At 39.0% G+C, this 22,291-nt stretch overlaps 1 protein-coding gene and 1 long non-coding RNA gene across 2 annotated transcripts in view; one reads left to right on the forward strand and one right to left on the reverse strand.

Annotated features, from left to right (window-relative positions):
• Nucleotides 1-1,388: 1,388 nt before the first annotated feature.
• On the reverse strand, nucleotides 1,389-7,098 carry LOC149782212 (medium-chain acyl-CoA ligase ACSF2, mitochondrial-like). Its single transcript, XM_089933606.1, has 2 exons — nucleotides 5,951-7,098; nucleotides 1,389-4,463 (listed from the first exon to the last, which is right to left on the reverse strand). The coding sequence occupies exons 1-2, from the start codon at nucleotides 6,863-6,865 to the stop codon at nucleotides 3,732-3,734; spliced, it is 1,647 nt and encodes a 548-aa protein (XP_089789732.1). The 5' UTR covers nucleotides 6,866-7,098; the 3' UTR covers nucleotides 1,389-3,731.
• Nucleotides 5,033-22,291, forward strand: part of LOC149782213 (uncharacterized) — a 29,487-nt gene continuing 12,228 nt past the window's right edge. Inside the window, exon 1 of the long non-coding RNA XR_016414272.1 lies at nucleotides 5,033-5,621. This is a non-coding gene — a long non-coding RNA (uncharacterized LOC149782213). The remainder of the gene's footprint in view (nucleotides 5,622-22,291) is intronic.

Genomic DNA, 22,291 nt, shown 5'->3' on the forward strand with positions numbered 1-22,291 from the left:
TGCTACTTCAACTGGGACCAACTAGGTGTTAAAAGTTCGGAGATACTTGCTAATTTTAAAATTTGTAAAACATGTCAAACCAAACCCCATTATTTTGTTGTCACCCTGGAGACCGGTTAGGATTGGTCCCATAGATAGGTGGACCTTAATAAAGAGTATCACAACATCTGGCAACCTTGAAAATAATGATGGAAAGGGGAGCCAAAGTCAAAAAGATAATGATTAAGTGGCATATATAATTTTAAGTTGAGATACCAGACCGAATTATTTCTAGTAGAACCTGAATCATGAAATCAACCTTAAAATTTGAATTTTTAAAGCACGAAATATGCATTTATTTATGTAAATTTGATTATAATATACAGCAACACTTGTAAATGAATATTAACAACGTGACCGGAGGCCATTTCCGTAGAGCATTGACCACTTGTTTGATCTGATTACCGCTGTATGCAGACCCTTAAATAGCAAGAAAGTGATGAAATAAGTGCGGTTTTGCTATTTTCATCAGATTACATTTATATAAAGTATGAGAAAATGATGATTCTCTAACAAAATGTGTAAACTTTCAGTCCTATAATCAAATGAATTTATTTACACCCAGGGAAGGTAATCAGTGTGTGCATGTCTTTTGTATACGAACAGATGGTCTACATTCTGTAAATTAAAGATTGGATACTTCTCGCGTCGAACGACGTCCAGAATAAACTCCGCCGCATCTGCTTGAGCTGCCATGTTGGATCTCGTCAGTCTCGACTCACCCATTTTGAGAATGTTGCACATGAATCCTCCGGTCCAGCCAAAACTCCTACCACTGTAATGTTTGTCTTCGTGAGTACAAAATGATGCCCATTGCAAACCAAGAAACTTAAGAACGCGATATGAATGCGTAACCGCCTTTGCCACTCCTGTAGTCCCCGAAGTGTGAATGAGAAAGGCAATGTTTTCTGGCTCTAGCTTAAAAAAAATCAATTTTTGGAACATCGTTGTTAAGAAATTGCTTTAAATCAAAACAATATAGAATAACCAATGTATAATAAAGCATGTGTTACATGTTACAAGGTAAAGCAACCTGAATGTAAAATTTACCAGACAGCATTCAGCATCAAACTCGGAGAAGAAAACAAGTAAAATTTGAGAGAACACAGAAAAGAGTGCCATCTGAGAAAGAGGGACATACAAATTCACCATTGACAAAGGTATTATCAGTAAAAAGAGGGAAATAATTACAGAATTTGAACTCGAAGACAAATAAAAGATGTCGAAATGACAAAAACAAAGAATTTAAAACTTATTCCGTGAGATAATATGGTAATGATACTACTACTACCACTACTACTAATAATAATAATAATTATAATGATAATAATAACAATTCCAAGTCAGGAAAGTATATTCAATTTTAAATTTAATGGTTAAAGTGCGTTTAAAGTTGCAAAAATTGTTTGCCATGAATTATAGAAATAAATGTTTCTTCTTCTTTTTATTGGTTTAAAACGTACTTAGAAAAGTACTGAAACGTTTCTTGCCCAAGAACAAATCATTGAAGCCAATTTGCGAAAATCATGTTCTAGGCTGATGTGTGATGCATAACCATTTAGATAACGAGTTTGTCGACCGCTGAAACAAATGTACTCTGCAATGATGTCATTTTCTAAAGGGAACTATAACCACATATTTTTTTTTGTTTTATGCTGTATACGTTTTTCAATCATTTCTTCCTGTGTGCCTAGAAGTATACATACCCATCGCCTTTTTATCCTTGCTACAAAACGCGAACATAAATCCACCTTTATCACGTATGTTCTTCGTGATAGGGAAGTTGTTCTGTGTTAAAACTCCTGCATATATCCCAATAGGTCTGCTGGTGCAGGATAACTTAGAATAAGTAGCTAAAACTCTCTCGCTGAAATCCAAGTACTGTTGGAAACGGACACGACTAGCTCCAAGATTTTAATTACGCGAACACGAGGAAGTCGCACCAGATTCTGATTGGTTAAAAACTCTATACTTAGACTAAATTCTGGGATAGACGGAAGTCGGACTATTCTCAGTTTAGTAAAGTACCTGGATAATCTAAAATATAGAGGAGATCGTTCCTGCCTGTCCAGGTACGCTGCCCTCATTGTAGGTGACGTCGATAGGAACAGGATGACGACGCAATTTGTAATACTGGAATAGCCCTAGGGTTGATGCTGAGACCAAAGGACAGAACTTTGAACTGATAATACTGTGTCGCGGTAAGCAAAATGGAGAAATTTATCTGCGCACTGGCAACATCATATATATATATATATATATATATATATATATATATATATATATATATATATATATATATATATATATATATATATATATCCAGTAGTGCACGCACGAGATTGTACTACATTTATCTATTATATAGACATAATATACCAGCTTACAGTTGCGCAAAACTTAAGTTCATGTGTGTGTGTGTGTGTGTATGTGTGTGTGACTCAGATTTTAAACGTAGCTTTAACAATTTTAGTCATATCGATGTCTGCCTTGTGACAGTTTATAGTGATGTCTAGCACTGGGGCATCATATAGCATGTAGCATCTTGTCCCACCGAGTCGCATTATCCTGACACCAGGTCGACCAGTCCTAAAACTAACTTCTTAATGCTGAGCGCTTATCGAGGCAGTTGCTAGTGCCGTTTTTATAAGTCGTTGGTATCACCCCCCCCCCCCCGTGTTCGATCCTGCAACTCTCGCATCCGAGGTGAACTAGGCTACCAAAGAGTTTCACAAAAAATGAGGAAGCTATTTTGCAATATTCAGCTTTGATGCAGCCTGGTGATAGCCCCATGACGAGATGTTCTTTTTGAAACAGTCAGATAATCAATCCAAAGACCCTAGAGTCACATGACCACTTCGGACGAACAAAGTAGTGCCTGAGTGTTGTTTCATTATTACTGGAACAACTGATCGAACTTTGTAATTCAAAATTGCAACATGAAGTAGGATTGTGTTATTCCACGTTTATTTTCAAATTACCAAGCAACGGACTGATATAAAAATATGCTGTGCAGTTGAACAAAACGGTCCCTAACTAGCTTTCAATGTAAAATAGCTTTGAAGACTGACGAACAACTAAGGCAGAAAAATGAAACTGTTGCTAGTTTATGATGCCTAACGTGTTGCTATTCCAGCTAATTAAGAAAACAAGTGGTTTTCACTCTGTTAGTTTTAACATATTGAGAATCATGTTTGTACTGTATACCTGTCTGTTTATATAAATGATACAAGATATACTTTTGTGCATACTCTAATACTGAAGGAAGATTTTAGAATGCACACATGCATACAAATGTTTCAAGAATTTCACGCACATGCCAAGCGAAAACATTTATCAGTTCTAATATTTCTGCAGACACATATGTTGACGGTTGTACTTAATTAGATATTCCTTTTTTTAAATGCAGTAGTGGAGTCAACATTTCTCGTTTTCTATATATATATATATATATATATATATATATATATATATATATATATATATATATATATATATATTACATGTCTAGTGTATTGTTTATCAATTAATTCAATTAATGTCACTGTAATGTTCCTGTTACAATTATTTAATAATGAAAACAACTGATAGGAATCTCCTTCGAAGGAGAAGTGAAGGAATCATACATACATACATACAAAGTCCAAGTACTGATTTTCTTTCGGTTTCTTCGTTGGTGCAAATTTTCTCTTTCACCTTATTCCCAATTGTTCCTTAGCTCTGATTGATAAGGCTTTTCTGTCAATCTTTCCAGTGCTTGCTTGCGGAAAGGAATCAACGAAGACATAGTATTTAGGAATCACATCGAGCAAATGAGCCGCAGAAAACTTTCTAAGGGAATCCTCTAGCTCGGCCTTGTTGGCGGAAGTGAAGGGAATCACGCATGCGCACACTACTTGGAACATAACGAAATCAGGAATTGGTACGACACAGACATCCAGCACACCTGGATGGGTTTTCAATATTTTTTCAATGACAGATGGCATCACATTCAACCCACCTGAGATCATCATGTCTGACTTCCGGCCAAGTATAATGATCTCACCTGCTTCACTGATAAAGCCTACATCGTCAGTTTTGTACCAACCATCTTGATGTTTTACACTGTTCGTTTTCTCTTCATCATTGTAGTATTTCAGAAATACACTTGATGAGCGAACGTAAACTTCACCCTGAATCCCTATCGGCACTATTTCGTCTGAATCGTTAACTACTTTTATTTCAACCCCTTCCTGAGGTCTTCCGCTCGAATACGGGTCTTTGATATTGGTTTCGTCAATGACTTTGGCAGACACCAAAAAGGTTTCCGTCCCTGCATAGAAGAGTGTCAGTCGCCGACACAAAGGCCCTACAACAGTTGAGGCATGCCCAGACAATGGTTGTCCCGCCGTGACGATTGTCTCCAGTTGGAGATCATCCTGTCCCTGAAGGAAAGACAGCATTATCTCAGAAGAATGATCGAAATAGACTAGGTTTAAAGACTGTTTAATGTACCTTTGCCGCCCATACACTGAACACATTTGAAACGAACAGAATAAATGTAAACTTTTCAACAAGTTCATTAAAGTTTGACTACTCGGCAAATTGTTTATTCTGTGATGTTTCTATTTCAAATTTAAAAATTGTGCTACCATTATTTTCATGTTCATCTAATACAACTATTTGTCAATGGGATGGAAATAGCTTATAACAGGGATTTGACAGTCTAATAATAGCATGCACGTGCTGTCTGTGGGTCGTTTAACTGGTGCAATAACTGTTGGCAGAACTACAGTTTCATGTACGTCATTACAAGTTATCATAGTCTGTTCGTTAATAATGGGTTATCCTTATAGCTGTTCAATCTACTGAATAGCACATGTGTGGCAATACTTTCTCGGTTCTTGTGAACAGACATTTAGGATCTGGAGAATGTTGAATTCTATGGCCAGTCAATGAACAGCAAATGGACAAGACAAAGAACTGCTGATCCAGAGCTTTCAGACATAAAAAAGTGAGTGCTTTTTTGTCAGATGGGGCATTTAGCCAAATGCATGTTCTAGAATTTACCCTTGCTACAGTCCTAATTTCATCTTAACAGATCCACGTACCAAATAAGCATAAAAACATTAACAAGAGGAGGATGGCAACCGGGGTTATAAAAGAAAACTTCTGTTAATAGAAGAACTAGGAGAGTCCCGGATGCTTCATTCCCCAGGGCCAGTGATCACTCTCCACGGTATATATATATATATATATATATATATATATATATATATATATATATATATATATATATATATATATATATATATATATCCAAGGTGTCTACTAAATTCAGATTATGCTACTACAGCTGGGACGGACGGAGTTCAATGATCAGAAGGTAGTTTCTAATTTAAAAACTGGTAAAACCACAACTCATTTTCGGTCATCAAAGGGACCGGTTAGGATTGCTTCTTTAGCTAGATGGCCCTTTAAGAGTGTCACAGCTTCCGGCAACCTTGAAGTCAAAAATGAAAGGGGAGCAAAAATCATACAGAGAAAGATGAAGCAGCATATAGAATTCTAAGATGAGACACCAAACCGGATTATTTCTAAAGGTAGGTGAATAATTAAATCAACCTTAAAATGCGAATATTCAAGACAAAAAAATGGATTTATTTCATTACATTTGAGTGTCATATACAGCAGTTGTATTATATATATATATATATATATATATATATATATATATATATATATATATATATATATATATATATATATATATATATATATATATATAATTAAAAAACAATATTTTACTAAAATGTGTAACAAATTCCGTCCATTAATCAAATTTAAGGGAAGATAAGTGGTGTGTATGATGTGTGTGTGTCCTTGATAGACAAACATATTGTCTACATTCTATAAATAAAAGAATGGATACCTTTTTGGAAAGCATTAAATGAATGGTAGGTGGGAGAGCTGTCAAAATATTACACTTCTCTCGACGAAAAACATCCAGAATAAACTCCGCCTCATCTTCTATATCCGCCATGTTGGATATCGTCAATCTCGTTTCTCCCGATATGAGAATGTTATACGGGAATCCGCCGGTCCAGCCAAAACCTCTATCACAGTAATGTTTGTCCTTGTGAGTAAAAAATAAAGCCCAGTGCAAACCAACGGACATAAGAGAGCGATGTGTATGAGCAACGGCTTTTGGCACTCCTGTAGTTCCTGAAGTCTGAATGAGAAAGGCAATGTTTTCTGGCTCTATCTTAGGGAGATCAATTTTTGAAATCCCCTTGTTAAGAAAGTCATCCAAAAGCAGAATTTTGTCGTTGCTTTCAGGTTGGGATAGAAACAACAAGCGTTGCAAAGACGGGATCTTCGTTGACTTCGCAGATCCATCTGGAGAAAACGAATCAATAAAGGTTTTCAAAATACCCCAGTTTCTACTATCGGGACTAGGATCCAGAATAAGGGTCGAACATTTCTTCAGCGTAGTTAATATCGCTAAAACGTCACTTCCATCAGCAAATGAAAACCATATAGATATCGGAATAGCTCCGGCTATCACCGATCCAAACGCCGAGTACAACCATTCCGGACGATTTGGAATACTGAGTGCGATTATATCTCCACTTTTGACACCAAACTGTATCAATCTCTTTCCAAAATCTCGCGATCTCTCGTTTAACTCTTTCCATGTTACACTTTCTTTCTTAAAATCTGTTGAAAGAAAAACGAAAGCCTGTGCATTTGGTGCTTCCTCAGCCCATTGTTTTAAAGAATCGGGAATTGTTTTGTATGGCACAGATGTGTGTCTTAAGGTGGTAATGTAGCTTTTCGATAACATTTTCTTGTACACCAGACTGTGACTGTTTTTGTTTTAACTGTATGCGTCTCAGTAATCCAGAATTTGTACAGCTTGTTCAAGTTACAGCAATTGTTATTCTAGCAAGATCTGGTTATATCCTGAATAAACGAGTTGTTGTGTGAAGGTAAAATCAGGATACACCTCCTTCCCGGTATAAATATATGCACGCTTATCTCGTTGACGATAGATTCGGCCATAAATTAGTATACTTGAAGAGGGGAACAAATGAGGGGATAACGTAAACTAAATCAACACCTAAGTGCACAAATTTTATACCGGAGTAACAAAATAACCAAAGCTCTAAATGACCAACATATAACATGAATAGTATATCTGTATTTCTATTTTTAGTTTGATGTGTGGCTTTCAGTTCTTTTTGTTCTCCGTGTGGGGAATGAAATATACAGTTTCTGTGCCATAACAAAGGTACTACTACTACCTATACCACTCTACTACAACTATTAACAATAATAATGACCTAATTTTATTTTCTGAGGATAATATATTTGGTTTTGAATCATTCATATGACCGTTCCGGTGGCCTAACTGACCTATCCAAGACTTATAAAAAGGGTATTAGCACGCTGCAGACATCGTTGCGATATGACTAAAATTGTCAAAGCTACGTTAAAAATCTTAATCACACACACACAGACACGCACACACACACACAGACAGAGTCAACCGATTTTAGATGTTGTCATCATTAATAAAATTAATAAAATAAAAATGCAACGTGGATATAATGACTACAGAGTCTGACACTCACGTGCAATCATAAAATATACATACATACATACATACATACATACGTACGTACGTACGTACGTACGTACGCACGTGCGTGCGTGAGTGCGTGCGTGCTTGCGTGCGTACGTACATACATACATAAATACATGTAGATTTGGAAGAAAGCAAGGTGGTGGGGTATCCAAGTTAAATATCTCAAGTTGTCAGAAAGCAAACGTTTGCAAAATATTGTCATAAAAGAACTCTGCTTGTGTTTGTTTAATATAATTTAGAATTATATTCAACACAACACTAGTGCAGAGTATGTAACATATGTTTTGTGCTAAGTCATTTTGAATTTAGGCTAATTAAAATGAGGGTATGAAATAAACTGCAGATTGCGTAAATGTGCATTGGAAGGTAGAGTTACGTATGTTTTTTTTTTTTTTTGACACTTTTTAATATAGTAACCTGAAATGTACTGCTACCATCTAATTTCTTTATTCTCACTATAATTGTCATGCAATTTTATGTCTGTGTTTATTTGCATTTTGATAGTTTCGCACGACAGTATTACATATCAACGGCCTTATGTTAATTCAGTTAAAGACAAGTGATACAACCAGTCATGGCATGTCAGTCGTCAGTCATTCGATGTAGAATTCTGTCATCCGCAATATATAAAGATTAATGAAAAGAAGAGATATCTCATTATATATTGTATTAATGGCAGGCAATGCAAACGGAATGATATTCTAAATCTTGCTTAAATGATACAGTCCCCTTTCAAAGTCATTGAGAAGCCGATGATGTTAATTGGTCATGCTTTCTCTGCGCCACCTAAATTCGAGGCGTTCGTCCCAACATAAGTAGTAATGGGGGGCGCCGTGGAGACACGTATACTTCCATATTAAAAGTGAAGATGTACTTGGAAATTTAACATGGGTCTTTAGAAGATGTACTTGGGGGACAATGAGAATTTAACAAGGGCCTGTATAGGGGAATTTAACATGTGGAATGGGTCAATTGAGGGAAAATGAAAATGTTTTGGGTCAGTATAGGGACAAGGGGACTTGAATAGAACAGGTTTGGGATTGTCTAGTGACAAGGATTATATATGGACAAAGACTTCAGAGACGTAGAAAGACATGGACACAAACAAACAAACACGAATACATAAGAAAGAAAAAACAATTGGACAAGAGAGTAGACATCTTATCGAGATAATGGAGTGGTCCTCAATAGAGCCTTTTGATTTTGTTAACAACACTCAGTTAACATAGGGAACATGGCACAAGTCTTCTTCTCTTCCTCAAACTTCATCTGACATCCGGACCGTAGATTAAGACTCACTTCAGACAGCCCTGCTCTCCACATAAATCCTTCGTTTCCAAATGGCCCTATATGTCATATTTGTGATAGCCCATGATGATTTCGCATACAACGGACAGTCCCGGTTGAACTGTATCGAAGATATGAGGGTAGACGACTCTACTTTAGTCCGCGTCTTGTCGTGAGAACAGGTGAATGGAATGAAGGGAGTCGCGGTTATTTATAGTTCAAGAGCGTATCGAAACGGATTGACCTCTTTCACCACTCCAGACACGCTTTACAAAATTCAGTCACAGCGCAATCACTCTTCCAGTCAGAAGAGAGCTACCTGTGACGTTACATACACTATATAGGTGCGCTAGCGTCTGTGCGCAGTGAATCGATGCGACAGAGTTGGAACATGACGGAAAGAAAGAATACTGTGAATTGGGTGCACCGGCAGTGGATACAAGTATTGATGGCATAGCAGCGACTAACAAAATAACCACAGTGATACTTCCAAAAGAGAATGATTATAATAGGGATTTAGTGAATTTTCTCTCTCTCTTCACAAGAATTTGTTTGGGTACCAGTAACTTCACCACCTTTTCCTTCCTTACATCACGTCAAGGATTTTAAACAGAGGCAGAAAGAAGAATCGGAGAAATTTTGCAACAACAGAAAGAAGCAGAACAAGCCTTGCTCATTCAACATCGAGAAGAACAGGCAAGAAGAAAATGAGAGGAAGAAGAAGCAGAGAAGAAGCAAGGTCTATAGTACAAGTCAGATAGGTCACTTATATGTGTAAACTCATTTCAAATTAAATATAAATCTTTCTTTTAAAATTTAACACTAATTTTATTTAACCAAAATCTATTTGATCCTGATTATTGAATGATCTGCACCTTAATTGTCACCAAGAAACCTCCAGACGAAAATTATCCAATTCTATGGACTTTTACAATGGTGGATATGCACTAAACTTGGGTCAACATAAGATCGCCTTGAGTGGAATCGTTACAATCGAGGGACGTACGAATTTGTTTATCAATATGCGTTGCTTTCATTGTAACATCACAGTACGCGACATCCTATCCGGATTGTACAGGATTACACCTTTATGTTCATTTCGTCCAAAAATGTATACGTACTTTAGCATTGATTTTGCCGTGTGCATCTCTTGGGGCGTCTACAAAATGATCTTCCGAAGAAATATTGATATATTCGAACCTAAATGAAGTGAATACTTGCCACTTCAGTGTATGTAGAATCCAATTCCAAAACATGTTGCCCATTACTGGAATAGTCTGTGTTGAATACCTACATGACCCGTGTGACTTGTACTATAGGAGAGAAGGAGGACAGTGAAAGTCAAACGGTCACGGAACTCTTAGACATTTTGGCAGAGTGAAGCAGTCTGAAACAAATGTATCAGACTTATTTAACTCGACCCAAGAGAAAAAGACCTTCCTAAGCCAAATAGTCCATCCAAGTCGACACTCCCACTACTCCTGAAATGACAACAGTAGTGATCTCTACCACATCACCGACAGTAGCAGGCAAGGAATTAGGCCTTGGCCGTGGTGAAGGTATAAGGCAGATAAAGCTCATTACCTCCCGTTTCTGAGTTTGTTAAAATAACACCCAACGGTCCTTTTCAATGCCACCCTTATCTCTCGAAAAGTGTGACTACTCAAAGTTTGCGAAATCAAGTAACACTTAAATCCTTTTTCTTTCCCCTAAGACATACGTGTGTGAGTTCGTGAGTGTAGGTCCTTATTATTATTATAAAAATCAAAACCAAGAGACACTTACTTTTTTCTGGTCTATTCTAGCAGAATTAATAATGTCACATCACATCAATAAAAAGTTAATTGACTTCTTTTCTTTTCACTTTGTTCCTTTGAATTTCTTCGCTGACACAGGTGTTTCCTCCTCTTCTTCCTCACATTCTTTTCATCTTCTTTTCTGTTCTTTCTGGACGGGTATGGGTTCTTCTCTCATTTCGGAGGTTACATATTATTCGTATTCGGAACACCTTTCCTTCTACTCCTCTTGATTCTTGGATCGGCTCTTGTTTTCTTAGGGCAGTCTGAGGACCAGTGACAATGATAACAGGTATCTTGACCTTTGTCTTTCGTGACGCCTGTGTTCCTTTTTCGTTGCGGACATTCTGAAGTTCAACGTCCTTTCTTCTGATTGACACAGCAAGTGTCTCGACTTTTATCTCGAAAGGAAGAGGATTTGTCCGTCAGCTTTTCTGAAGAAAACCTTCGTAAGCAATCCACTTGAATTGACACCTTCCAAAGTTATCGACAAGGTTCAACACGTGCAGCAATCCAACTACAAGTTAAATATCACTGAGGGAAAATGGACACTGTACATGGCTCACGTTTCTCTTCTCCCTCCAAGGGATAGGACGCAAAAAATGCTATTGGTGGACGACTTTCTCAGCATCACGCGCAGCATCGTCGAAATTAAGAACATTCAAGACAAGAATAAAACGGCAGAATGGAAAAGAGCCTGGGAGAACATTCGAAAATCGAACAAAGCCAAACAATGAAGTGATGCAGAACTCCTTTTACAGCAAACCGGTCTATGCAAAGACACACCTTGTGGCATTCCTGAATTGAAAAACTGCAGGACGTCGTGGCACCACGCTTCACGTTAAACGAACACCAACCATCAAGAAGTGCATGGAGAACTGTTGTTTCGAGGCAACGATTTCAAAGACAGAGAATACATTCACGTCTGTCATCACGGTGAACATTTCGATACCATTACCAGTATACCTCATTCCTCGGATATGGTTATTATTGTGAGAAATGTGACTATGGATATAACAATCGAGACCAACACAAGCTATGCGGATCGAAAATTTCAGGATGTTTAGCCTCTAAACCATGTCTTGACAAAGGACAACAACGAATGCATTGCTCAGCTTTTCATCGAACATTTGTCACTCCAACCCGTTACCAACATCTCAAGATGCAAGGTTCTCAGCGGAAATTGTTTTGTCAACTCCTGAGATGGTGCCCTACTTGTGGAAACAGCATGCGTACCAATAGCACAGAGTCTCATATTTGCCAAGTATAGAAACGGTGTAGCATTTGTCGCCAAATCGTGGACTTTAAACATGAATGTTACATTCAAAAATACCATTCCAAACTGAAGAAGGAGGAGGAGGAGCAGGTGGTGGAAGATCACCAGAAGAAGAAAGAGAATTTCAGCTTTTCGATTTCGAATGCATGCAAGGGACCGGCATTCACATTCATAATTTCTGCGTGGGTCATCGAGCATGAGAGAAGTGCATCCAAGAACCTCTAATCGTTGCCCTCACTGTTGCAAGATTCCTGGAGGATATAAAAAAAGTCTTTCGGGGACCTAACTCGTTGGTCAATATTGCCCAATGGATTTTGGACCCTATCGACGAGATGTGGAGTCATTAGGACATCGAACGTTACTGAGATTGTCATCGCTATACCACGGTGATGGCTCATTTCTCGGGGTACGATGGACAGTTTCTTCTGAAATACTATATGGAGCAAGGTACCGAACGTCTTAAAATCACTTTGAACGGAGAAAAAAATATTTTTATGCAAGTTGGACAAGTACAGTTTAAAGATTCGATGAATTACTTGGCCATGCCTTTGAGTCGAATGCTTTAAACGCTTGGAATGACAGAAATGGGCAAAGGATATTTTCCGCACGTTTTCAATATCGAAGCCACTCAACACGCCGTCCTACCACTTTTGCCTGGATCGCACTAATACGACCTCGACAATATGCGCACTGAACAACGAGAGGATTTCAACGTACCAAACTCACGCTTCGGACCCCTTAGACTTTCAGGAGTAAATGTTAAGGTACTGTCGATCATACGTGGATATTTTACGGCCTTGCAGTGGAGAATTTCGAGAATATTCATGGAGCACTTAGAGATGGATCCGTTGAAAGTTCTTTTCCACTGCCAAAGCGTGTTTGTTAGTGTACCGCAAACTATTAATGACCAAGAACAAACTGGCTGTCACCCGCCATCAAATGATTAACTTTCCCAAACGCAGTTACTCGCTCAAAACTCTAAGCTATCTGTATTACTTGAGGGACAAGGAAGAAACATGGATTCAACATGCTATGAAACGGAGGAGGCGAAAAGAACATCGGAATTTATTTGGTTGATGGAGACTTAAAAAACCCAAAGATCGTCTACGAGTTTAACGGATACTGAATTCATGGATGTCAGACCTGCTACCCTCAATATGACACCAAACATAAGTTTTTACAACGTACCAAGGGAGGCTTGTACAAGGACATATGTCAACGCCACTTGAAGTTAGAACAGCAAGGATACCAAGTCGTGGAAATGTGTGAAAACTAGTACGATCACCGTCTAGAAACCGATTACGAGTATAAACGAGTGTTCATTGTATCCTTACGTGTGCAAATATTATCATTTTCCCGTAGGACATCCACAATTGCTGACGGTACACATCGACGTGGAAAACACTTGACAACAGGAATGATTGATTAAATGGAAAGGTTTGACGCCTACGGACTAGTACCATCCCGTTTTAGTTTAACACAGCCAAGGAAAACTAATGTTTTCTTTGTGTCTCACTTGTGCCGAAACTTGTAACCAACGTCAACCTTATCATCACAATCAGGAAGAACGCGCATTGACGGGACCGTGGGTCAGCTTAGAATTGTTAAATCTCTGGACCTAGGATACCGACTGTTAGAAGTGTATGAAATTACTACTTTCCCAAGACAGAACATTATCAAAGGGTGATGAAACTCAGAAATGTATTTTCGCGGACTACGTATTTGCAGTTTTTGAAACTGAAACAAGAAGCCAGCGGCTCCCCTTCCTGGTGTCAAACTCCTAAACATCAAAATAAAGATTCAAAGAGAAATACTCTGACCAGGAAAGCATCACTTTTGATCACGCCAAAAAACGAAGGAATACGTTCGTTTGCAAACGTGATGTTGGCAAAACGACAGGGTTTACCCAATGAGTAGTATTTGACAGATCCTTGCTGCTACTTACCGATGTTTCACGAGGAATATTGGAAATGACTTCATTGCGGCCTAGGTGACAGCCCATGCTCGTTTAAAATTGTACGAAACCTTAGACCAATTAGTAGATCTTGTGCTGTCTTTGGACACCGAGAGTTGCATCTACATCGATCGTCTTAGTCACCGTCACCCTAAAATCGAAGGAGGCCGTTTAACATCCTGGACGGACGAGCACCTCGACGACAAGATTCTAAGTTTTGTTAGCGGCGGTCCTAAAAAGTATGGGTGTGAATACCGGGAAAAACGAGGAGAAGTGCACACAGAGTGCAAAGTGCCAGGATTAACTGTAAATCATCGCACGAGTCGGGTGGTGAGCTTTGGCGTGCCCACCTATAAACCGCACAAGATTGCACCTTTAGCCACATACAAAATCATCAGTCGGCCTTTGGGATAAAAATGTATCAAATCGTGTACCAGGAACGAGTACAAATTCCCAACCACTTCACTTTACTGTAAGGACACATCGATATTTCTAAGCATATGAAGGGGAAAACGTACAAGACCGACACTTCATTGTGACTACAAAGGTCCAGCTACAAGGACGAATCCTTTCAGACAGACACAAGTTAACAATAGGTCAAAGATCGATGATGATCAAGTCGAGTGCGATGCTGTGCCTTGCGATGTCAGAGATGCCGAGCGCAGCGACATAATCGGTTCAGCACGGGATCACGAGATCTTCGCTATGACAACTCCACCTACCATGGAACGTGGTGCTGTGCGTGTCAAACCTGACGGAAAATTACTCATGTATCACCACTACCTCATCGAAATGAACTTGCCAGAGAAGAATATTTGTTGCCTGTGTGCATGTCTGGATACTGCGACTCTGAAAGTCGATTCCAAACGTTGAAAGGAATGTGGCCCAAATATATGAGAGGACCTACCCCCAAGGAAGTAACCAGAGCTGGATTTGTCTACTTGGGTGAAGGAGATAAGCTCAGGTGCTTCAGGTGCTTCAGATGCTTCAGTTGCGGTGTGTCACTTCACGAGTGGGAACATAATGATCCAGCTTACCTGTATCATGCGCGTGATCTCCGCACTGTCACAACCTACCTATAGAAATTGCAGTGTATTCACCAAGTTTCATACGATGTTGTTTAAAAAAGCAGTCCAACGTTTGACAACACCATTGACTCATGGGACTCAAGTATTGAAACCCCATTTCAAAAGCAATATTTAACGATTACCAAGCGAACTGCAAGTGAAATCTACAAGGAAATTTTGCTGCGATTTGCAACAGTAAAATTTCAATTATTGTCTGTAGAACATTTGTGTCGAGAAATTCGCAAGAGGTAAGTGACAAAATGTAAACAAACTCACCAGATTTCTTTGGATCATATCTGCGTTCTACAGAGTATTCTACTTTAGACCATTTATATTAGAAAATGTTATTGACATTTTTGAAAGTTTTCCGGAATGGCAGTGGTCCAAAATTACTTTCTACATCCATCCCTTTCACTCTGGGAGAAGATTTTGAAGAAAACTAAGGTCATTCAGAAGTTTCCCAACGTAGGCATAAAAACATGATACCATCCCACGATCTTTTTCAGTAGTGATACAACAGATTCCGTGGAAGCAAGTCAATGACACCGTCCAGACTTTGGAGGATTACCACAACGTTTTACAAGAACTGTTTCCTTTGAATTGGGGAGGGCTTGTGGTGTGGATGTTAGTGATTTCCTTTCTGAGATTTAGTTTACCGTCAGATTCCCATTTACAAACTATACCTACAAGAAAGACATTATGGTGGTTCATTTGAATGTATACAAGAGACTTATTTCTGTTGAAAGAGTTGCGCTTTCATATCGATACTTCTCAACCTCAACCGGTAAGAAAGATTCGTAAAATTTTAGCCACTGAGGATGCGTACGAAGTGTGTATAGCTTGTGACCTACACCCTAACTGGCAATATATACGTGACTGGAAAAGTCTTGGTTTCGATCCTTGGACGAAAGAAGTGGCTCAGTATGCCAAAGGTTTCTGTTAATGAATTCAAACGTCCAGTGGAATATGACCTTTACATCCGTGTTAGAAAGAGTGACAGAAGAAGAAACCGACACCGAATAAAACCACCTGATTCAGGACAGTACCGTCGTTAACATAGACACCACCCATAAAAGCAATGCCGGAAGGACACATGTGAGACTGTGCAACGTGAAAAGACTCCAGGAACGTTTCAAAGTGTCCCTAGGGCACCACACCTTCTTCACAAATGGTGTACATTAACTTGTTTGTTCACCACTTTGATCGTTTTATTGTGTATTTTATCGATGTATATAACCATCTGGCTCTTATGTATGTTTGTATTTCGTCTCTAATTTTAAGTTTGGAATAAACTTGCCCTGAAAATTATAAAAAAAACTCTTGTCTTGTCTGTGTTCGTTTTAAAATTATAAACGTCTTCACTAGAGCTACATCTTCCTCTTTCACCTCTTCCACGACTTTCAAAGTCATAGAAGAAACGTTAGATCGTTCATGCTGGGAGGCACTGTATCTTCGCTATCCATTGAACATGTTAACTGCTGGACCAAGCGGTTCATGCAAAACTGAATATTTTGTTAAACGTTTGACAGAACACAAAAGTCATTTAATCGATCGTTCAGCTCAACGCAATGTATGGAGTTACAAAGAGTAGCAATCAGCGTACAGTCTCCTTCGAGAAATTCAAGAAAATTCCATCGTTTTTGAGGAAGGCATTCCTCGCGAAGACGACGGAATCATGTCTGACACTAGTGAAACTTATCTGGTCATCTTCGACGACATGTTAGGTGAAGACGAAGAAGAAACTAAACTGGTTTACGTGCAAAGGGCATGATCGTAACGACACTATAATTTAGCTTACCAAAAATTTGTTTAAACAAAATAAAGTCCATCGCACCATCAGTTCTCATTACCTGCTCTTGTATAAAAGTCACAGAGATAAATTGCAAGTTTAAGTTTAGCCAAAGAGTTAGGAACTCCTTGGCTGTCTCATGAGTACGACGATTCCATTCAAACAATACACGCCTATTTACTCGTCGATTTAAAACCCACAACCTCGAATTATTTGCGATTTCGTACCCATCTGTTTCACAACTGGAGCCAAGACGGAGGGATTGTCGTGTACACGTTCCCGTCGGTGTGCATAAAACCCATAAAAGCCTCCGACACTTGTGGTCTGTCTTACACATCGTCAACATGACATTTCTTCAGTCTCATTTTCCAGTGAAATTGATTCGTGCCTTGTACGGCATCAGTGGCGAAAAAATCCACAAATACGTGCTCGTGTCTTAAAAGCAAGTTGAGAAGTCCTATGATGGTTTAAGTTGCTAGCACGTCAATTACTTCAAGGCATCATTCACGTCCGTCATCAAAGAAAACGCTTTTTTGACAAACAATTTGACCATTTTACTGAGCAGCTGCATCGGTTACTTTCTACCCAATTCTTCCTTGAAATGCTCTGCCAGAAGTCAAACGGGAGCCTTGCGACCAACTCCAGTCACCATCACAACAATCACAACAGCTCTCTTCAGGAAACTCATTTGACCTCTAGTGTCTCCTATCTTTACCAAGTATGTTTTCACACAATAAATGGTGCAATTTCACGGCTAAATTACCTCAGGACATCAATGGATCGCGAAGTCATTGGGAAGTGACATTGTCCGGAATCATTCATCCAACACAAGTCTAAAATGTCAGTGGAAATTAAACGAACTTTACCCTCGAAGTCCTGAACGAACAAATGCAGCAACACTTGGATACCAACGATCCTGGTTTTACGTATCCAAAAGATTGTCACCTGCCAATCCAGCATTGAGCATGTATGCCATGAAGATTTCGACAGGCTGCCTCTTTTGCTCTCAACATCTGGTGAAAATGATTGCCAGTATTTCGACGATCAATTTGGCAAAACCTGGAGAAAACAAAACGAAGTGTCAAGATCGAGTACAACAAAATAGTTTGTCGCCTGCTGTGAGATTTTCGGATGATGAAACCTTGTCCATCACGTTTCATCCCACTTTGTTTGAAACATTGGGTGGAGATCTCATAGTGTCCCCCAAGTCTAGAGACATCAACAACAGCGACCGATTTTATAAGCATTTTTGTTACCTGTTAAACCGAACTAAGGACTGAATTTGATCTCTCTGTATTCCGATGTGGTGGAGTACAAAGTGATGGGAAACACAGATACAACGTTACTGCGAGTGATTCCTTTCAAAGTGGATCTGCCGCGGCTACTTACGAGGAAGGTGGAAATATTTGTTACATACATCGCGAATTTGTACACCCTCATTATCGGCGGTCAGTTAGTCGTACTTCGAGAGTGTCAACATCGGTATAAAAAGAGATCTGGGACAAAATATTCCATTCTCGAAAGGAAAAGTCACGGCGAAACTCCATTTTCGAAAACCATTTTCTAGCTACTTGTAAGTCATGTATCCTGTGTACCGTGGAGTCGCTCGAGACAGAGGACATAGTTTATGAGATATGCTGGTATCTGCGATTTGTTCGGTAGCACTCGTCTTGAAATCGATGGTGACACGAGGATTGCACGCCTTAAAAGATGCCGCTTTGACGTACCTTTTATTTTAAGCCATACTAATGTTCATCGGCACAGATAGTCTATATTCAAAATATCATGAAGACGACAAAATTTATATTTCGGACAAGGGGATACAGAAATGATTACCAATGGATAAATGGACACTTTTCGTGGCGCCCATGTGGCTATCTCGGACCCTGTCCTCCCTTTCCAGCTCCGTACATAATAGTTTATTAGGCAGTGCAGATCGTGTTAAGATGAGTATGTGCACTGCGATTCCCAGTCATCTAATGTCCCCTGCGGCTTGTATAGCAAAAACTAAAAAGCATACGGTGTATGCATTAATTCGTACGGAAGTGAGGCACAAATTCCCTCCCGTACGAGTAACCTAATATCCAGCGGTGCTGGAACAAACTAGACGCAAATGTTCGAAAGGGCGAAAGCATCTCTAATTGAATCGAAAGAACGAACGAACGAACGAACAGTCTGACCCTTGTTGACTCGTCAACCAGTGAAGATCACTTCCAAATTAGCAATGCTACACGATGCCCACGTGAATTTAGGCAAAACTGATGTGAGAATGATTAATGTAGCACAAGACTTGATAGAAGAGATGTATGGATTACAACGTACTGGAGTGAGGCACTAATTCCCTCCCGTATGAGTAATTAAATATCAAGCGGTGTTGCAACAAACTAGACGCACACGTCCAAATGGACAAAAGCGTCCCTAATTTAATAGAACGAACGAATAGTCTGGTTAATTTATCGACCAAGAGATCAGCAAACAGTACAACAAGTATTACTTGAGCTAGATATGGATGTACTCATTTCTGAACAAGCCCTGAGTGCGATACGATGGTTAGGTCTCAATATCGCAACAATATTGAGCCTAAGTGGGAAAATAAGCAAGACGAACACCACTCTTGCACATTTGTGAAGAGAGACCATTTAGCAATAACTAGAGAAGTGGCCCCCAGAGACGTCCGACGCAAATGAGACCAATTAACACCCAACAAAGGGAGCAAACTAGAGATTCGCATACTCGACCTGCTAGTAACGTCGTCACCATTAGTACCCCTGCTGGAATTACATCAAGAGAAATTCCATCTTCCGATGAGAAAACAGCTATGGTGGCGCACCTTAACTTGCCAACAACAACACAACAACATCCGCCTCAGTGAATACTACTCATACATAGGCGCTCCAAAGTGACAAAGCGGCAAAAATTAAAACACCAGAGGGAACACAAGGGGTAGAGGCCATGGAAGTTATTCGGATGCAAGAAAAAAAGATATGGATTATTCAAAAGAAACTAAAAAAAAAAAACCAAACAAACCGAGAAACCAGAAAAACTTCACCAGTAGTTCCTGTAGACCCATGAACAACAATAACTGCCCCCACTCCTACATCAACATCAACACGATCGATAGAAGTTAGCCAAATTATTACTACTACACGGAAAAATCTAAAAGAGAAGCAGAAAACTATGTCAAACATCGCTTCACTACCAACACCACTACCAACCAAAATAACTACGTCAAGAGCAACATCAGGCACAATCGTGGCACCAAAGATGGTGCTATCATGAACACAAGGTAATCTGTAACATCAAAAGCAGCCACTGGAACTTCATCAGCAAATCCCAAGAAAAGGCAACAAAGAAAGAAAAACCCTGAACTTTCGCAGTTTCTTTTAGTTCTGCACACACATTACTTTTGAATCTTTAGTATGTGATATATGTAGTTTATATAATTGGGTGTTTTCCTTCACATCCGTGCTTGAGACATATAAAGCGGTGCGTTCGTCAGTCTGGCTATCCTCGCTGACTATTCGACACATTGAAAACATGAATTTGGTGAATGTTTTAAAATATGCTTGTTATTGGATGATGGATGCGTAGTATATGGTAGAAACGGTTGCAACTCATTGGAGGTATAGAGTCACCCTAGAATTCGTGACAAGTCAAATGACCACGCTAAAAACAGCCAGAGATCTGGCTAAGACGTGATAAAGGAGGAATTCGAAAAGATAAGAAGATTGATGAAGTGTTGTAAAGTGGGTAATTTGAAGGAGGCTGTTGATGTTGTGGTGAAAGTAAAGTATTTTTAGAAGACATAGATGATTGGACCGATTGGTCTTACCTGTCACTCAGGAGTGTGCAGTGGGGAACAAACAGCTTAAATAAAAACGAATATAGGGTTAGAAGGGTCATGGAAGAGGAAGTGAACAACATAAAAAGCTACCTGGGCCAAGGAGAGGAAGGAGAAAGATAAAAGAAAGGAAAAAGCGGTCTTTGACAGACTCAGTGAAAATTGGATAAAGGTACAGGAAACGTTCAGAGCATGGGACATCCTGACTGAATCCCAAAGGAGGAAAAGAAGCAAAAGAAATGAATAATAGAGAAAGCGAAGAGATGGTTGAAGAACGGGGGGAAATAGAAGAAGAAATCAACGGCCCACTCCACTGCCTCGAAAAGATGTATACTCTCTTACCCAAAACGTTTTCGTCTTTCTTTTGTATAGGTGTTTGTTTGTCTGTGCCTATGTCTGACTACGTCGCTGATGTCTTTGTACCTGTACAACCCTTGTCCTTAGACAATCCCACCCCTGTTCTGTTTAAGTCCCCATGTCCCTATACTGGCCCAATACATTTTCCTTTGTCCCTCAATAGACCCATTTCCCATGTTAAATTCCCCTTGTCCCTATAGAGACCCTAGCCTGGCCTTTGTTAAATTCCCATTGTCTCCCACATGCATATCCACTTTTACCATGGAAGTCCCCGTTGTCCCTACGGTGCCACCCCGAAATCACTCCTAACATACTCTGTTAGTGATTGCTATCCGATCTGTGCCACAAGAAAGAAGTTTAACATTCAGAAACGGCCCATACCACTATTACGTAGAGATTATGTAGCCGTTTCCATGACTATACCTTTTTGACCGACACGAAATATATTCTAAGCAAATGTCAACCAATCTTCATAAATCCAAATTGTATATCTTCCACACATACTGCACTAAAATTAAGAAATGTATTTTTAAAATTTCAACTAAGTTCGAACCCACGGCCAACATTCCACGTTAGGTATTGTATTAGAGTAACTGCACATTAAACACACGGCTAATCGGACATATATTATAATATTTAAAATCAATGACATATAAAGAGTTTATACCTATTATAGATTGTTTACATTTGGTCCAAACCTAAACATTGTCAATTGATCATGGTTTCTCTGTACAATCCGCCTATAGTTATATGATAACCGGTATAAACATTATTCGTATTTAAGGAGATCATGGATACTCGTGCATATTGATATCAGTTTAAATTATTTATTTGCACTATTGAATAGCACCTTCATTATAACGTAGTTGTAAAATGCGTGCCATTGTTAGCTCTTTAGCATCTTTCAATTAAAGAAGGGGTCATAGGTTCGATTCTCTTGAAATAGAGTTTAAAAACAATCTGTACATACTACATGCCGATGCATAATTGAGACGTTCGGTTGATTTAATATCGTGATAAAAACGTGTTGAATTTTCACTTTTGTAATCACCGGATTGTTTAAGACTGTATCAAACTTTCTTATATGCACGTATACCGGATAAAGTGTCAGTGAAAACGTGTTATATGAGAAACAGATACGGCTTGTAAGGCCTAGAAAGAGTTATGTCACTACGTTCTTTTTGTTTTTTGTAATTGTTTTGTCGTATCGTTTGAATATTATTTTGTAATTGAAATATGCTTAAACATCAAGGCT

Source organism: Sinohyriopsis cumingii, chromosome 15 (genome assembly GCF_028554795.1).
Source record: "Sinohyriopsis cumingii isolate HCF-2022 chromosome 15, ASM2855479v2, whole genome shotgun sequence".
NCBI lineage: Eukaryota > Metazoa > Mollusca > Bivalvia > Unionida > Unionidae > Sinohyriopsis > Sinohyriopsis cumingii.

What these genes read in the sequence shown, in the direction of transcription:
- LOC149782212 (XM_089933606.1), bottom strand. Translation starts at nt 6,865, where the DNA reads ATGTTATCGAAAAGCTACATTACCACCTTAAGACACACATCTGTGCCA. An exon ending in ATTTAATGCTTTCCAAAAAG is followed by an intron (nt 4,464 to 5,950) that starts GTATCCATTCTT and finishes TCTTTCCTTCAG; the next exon opens with GGACAGGATGATCTCCAACT.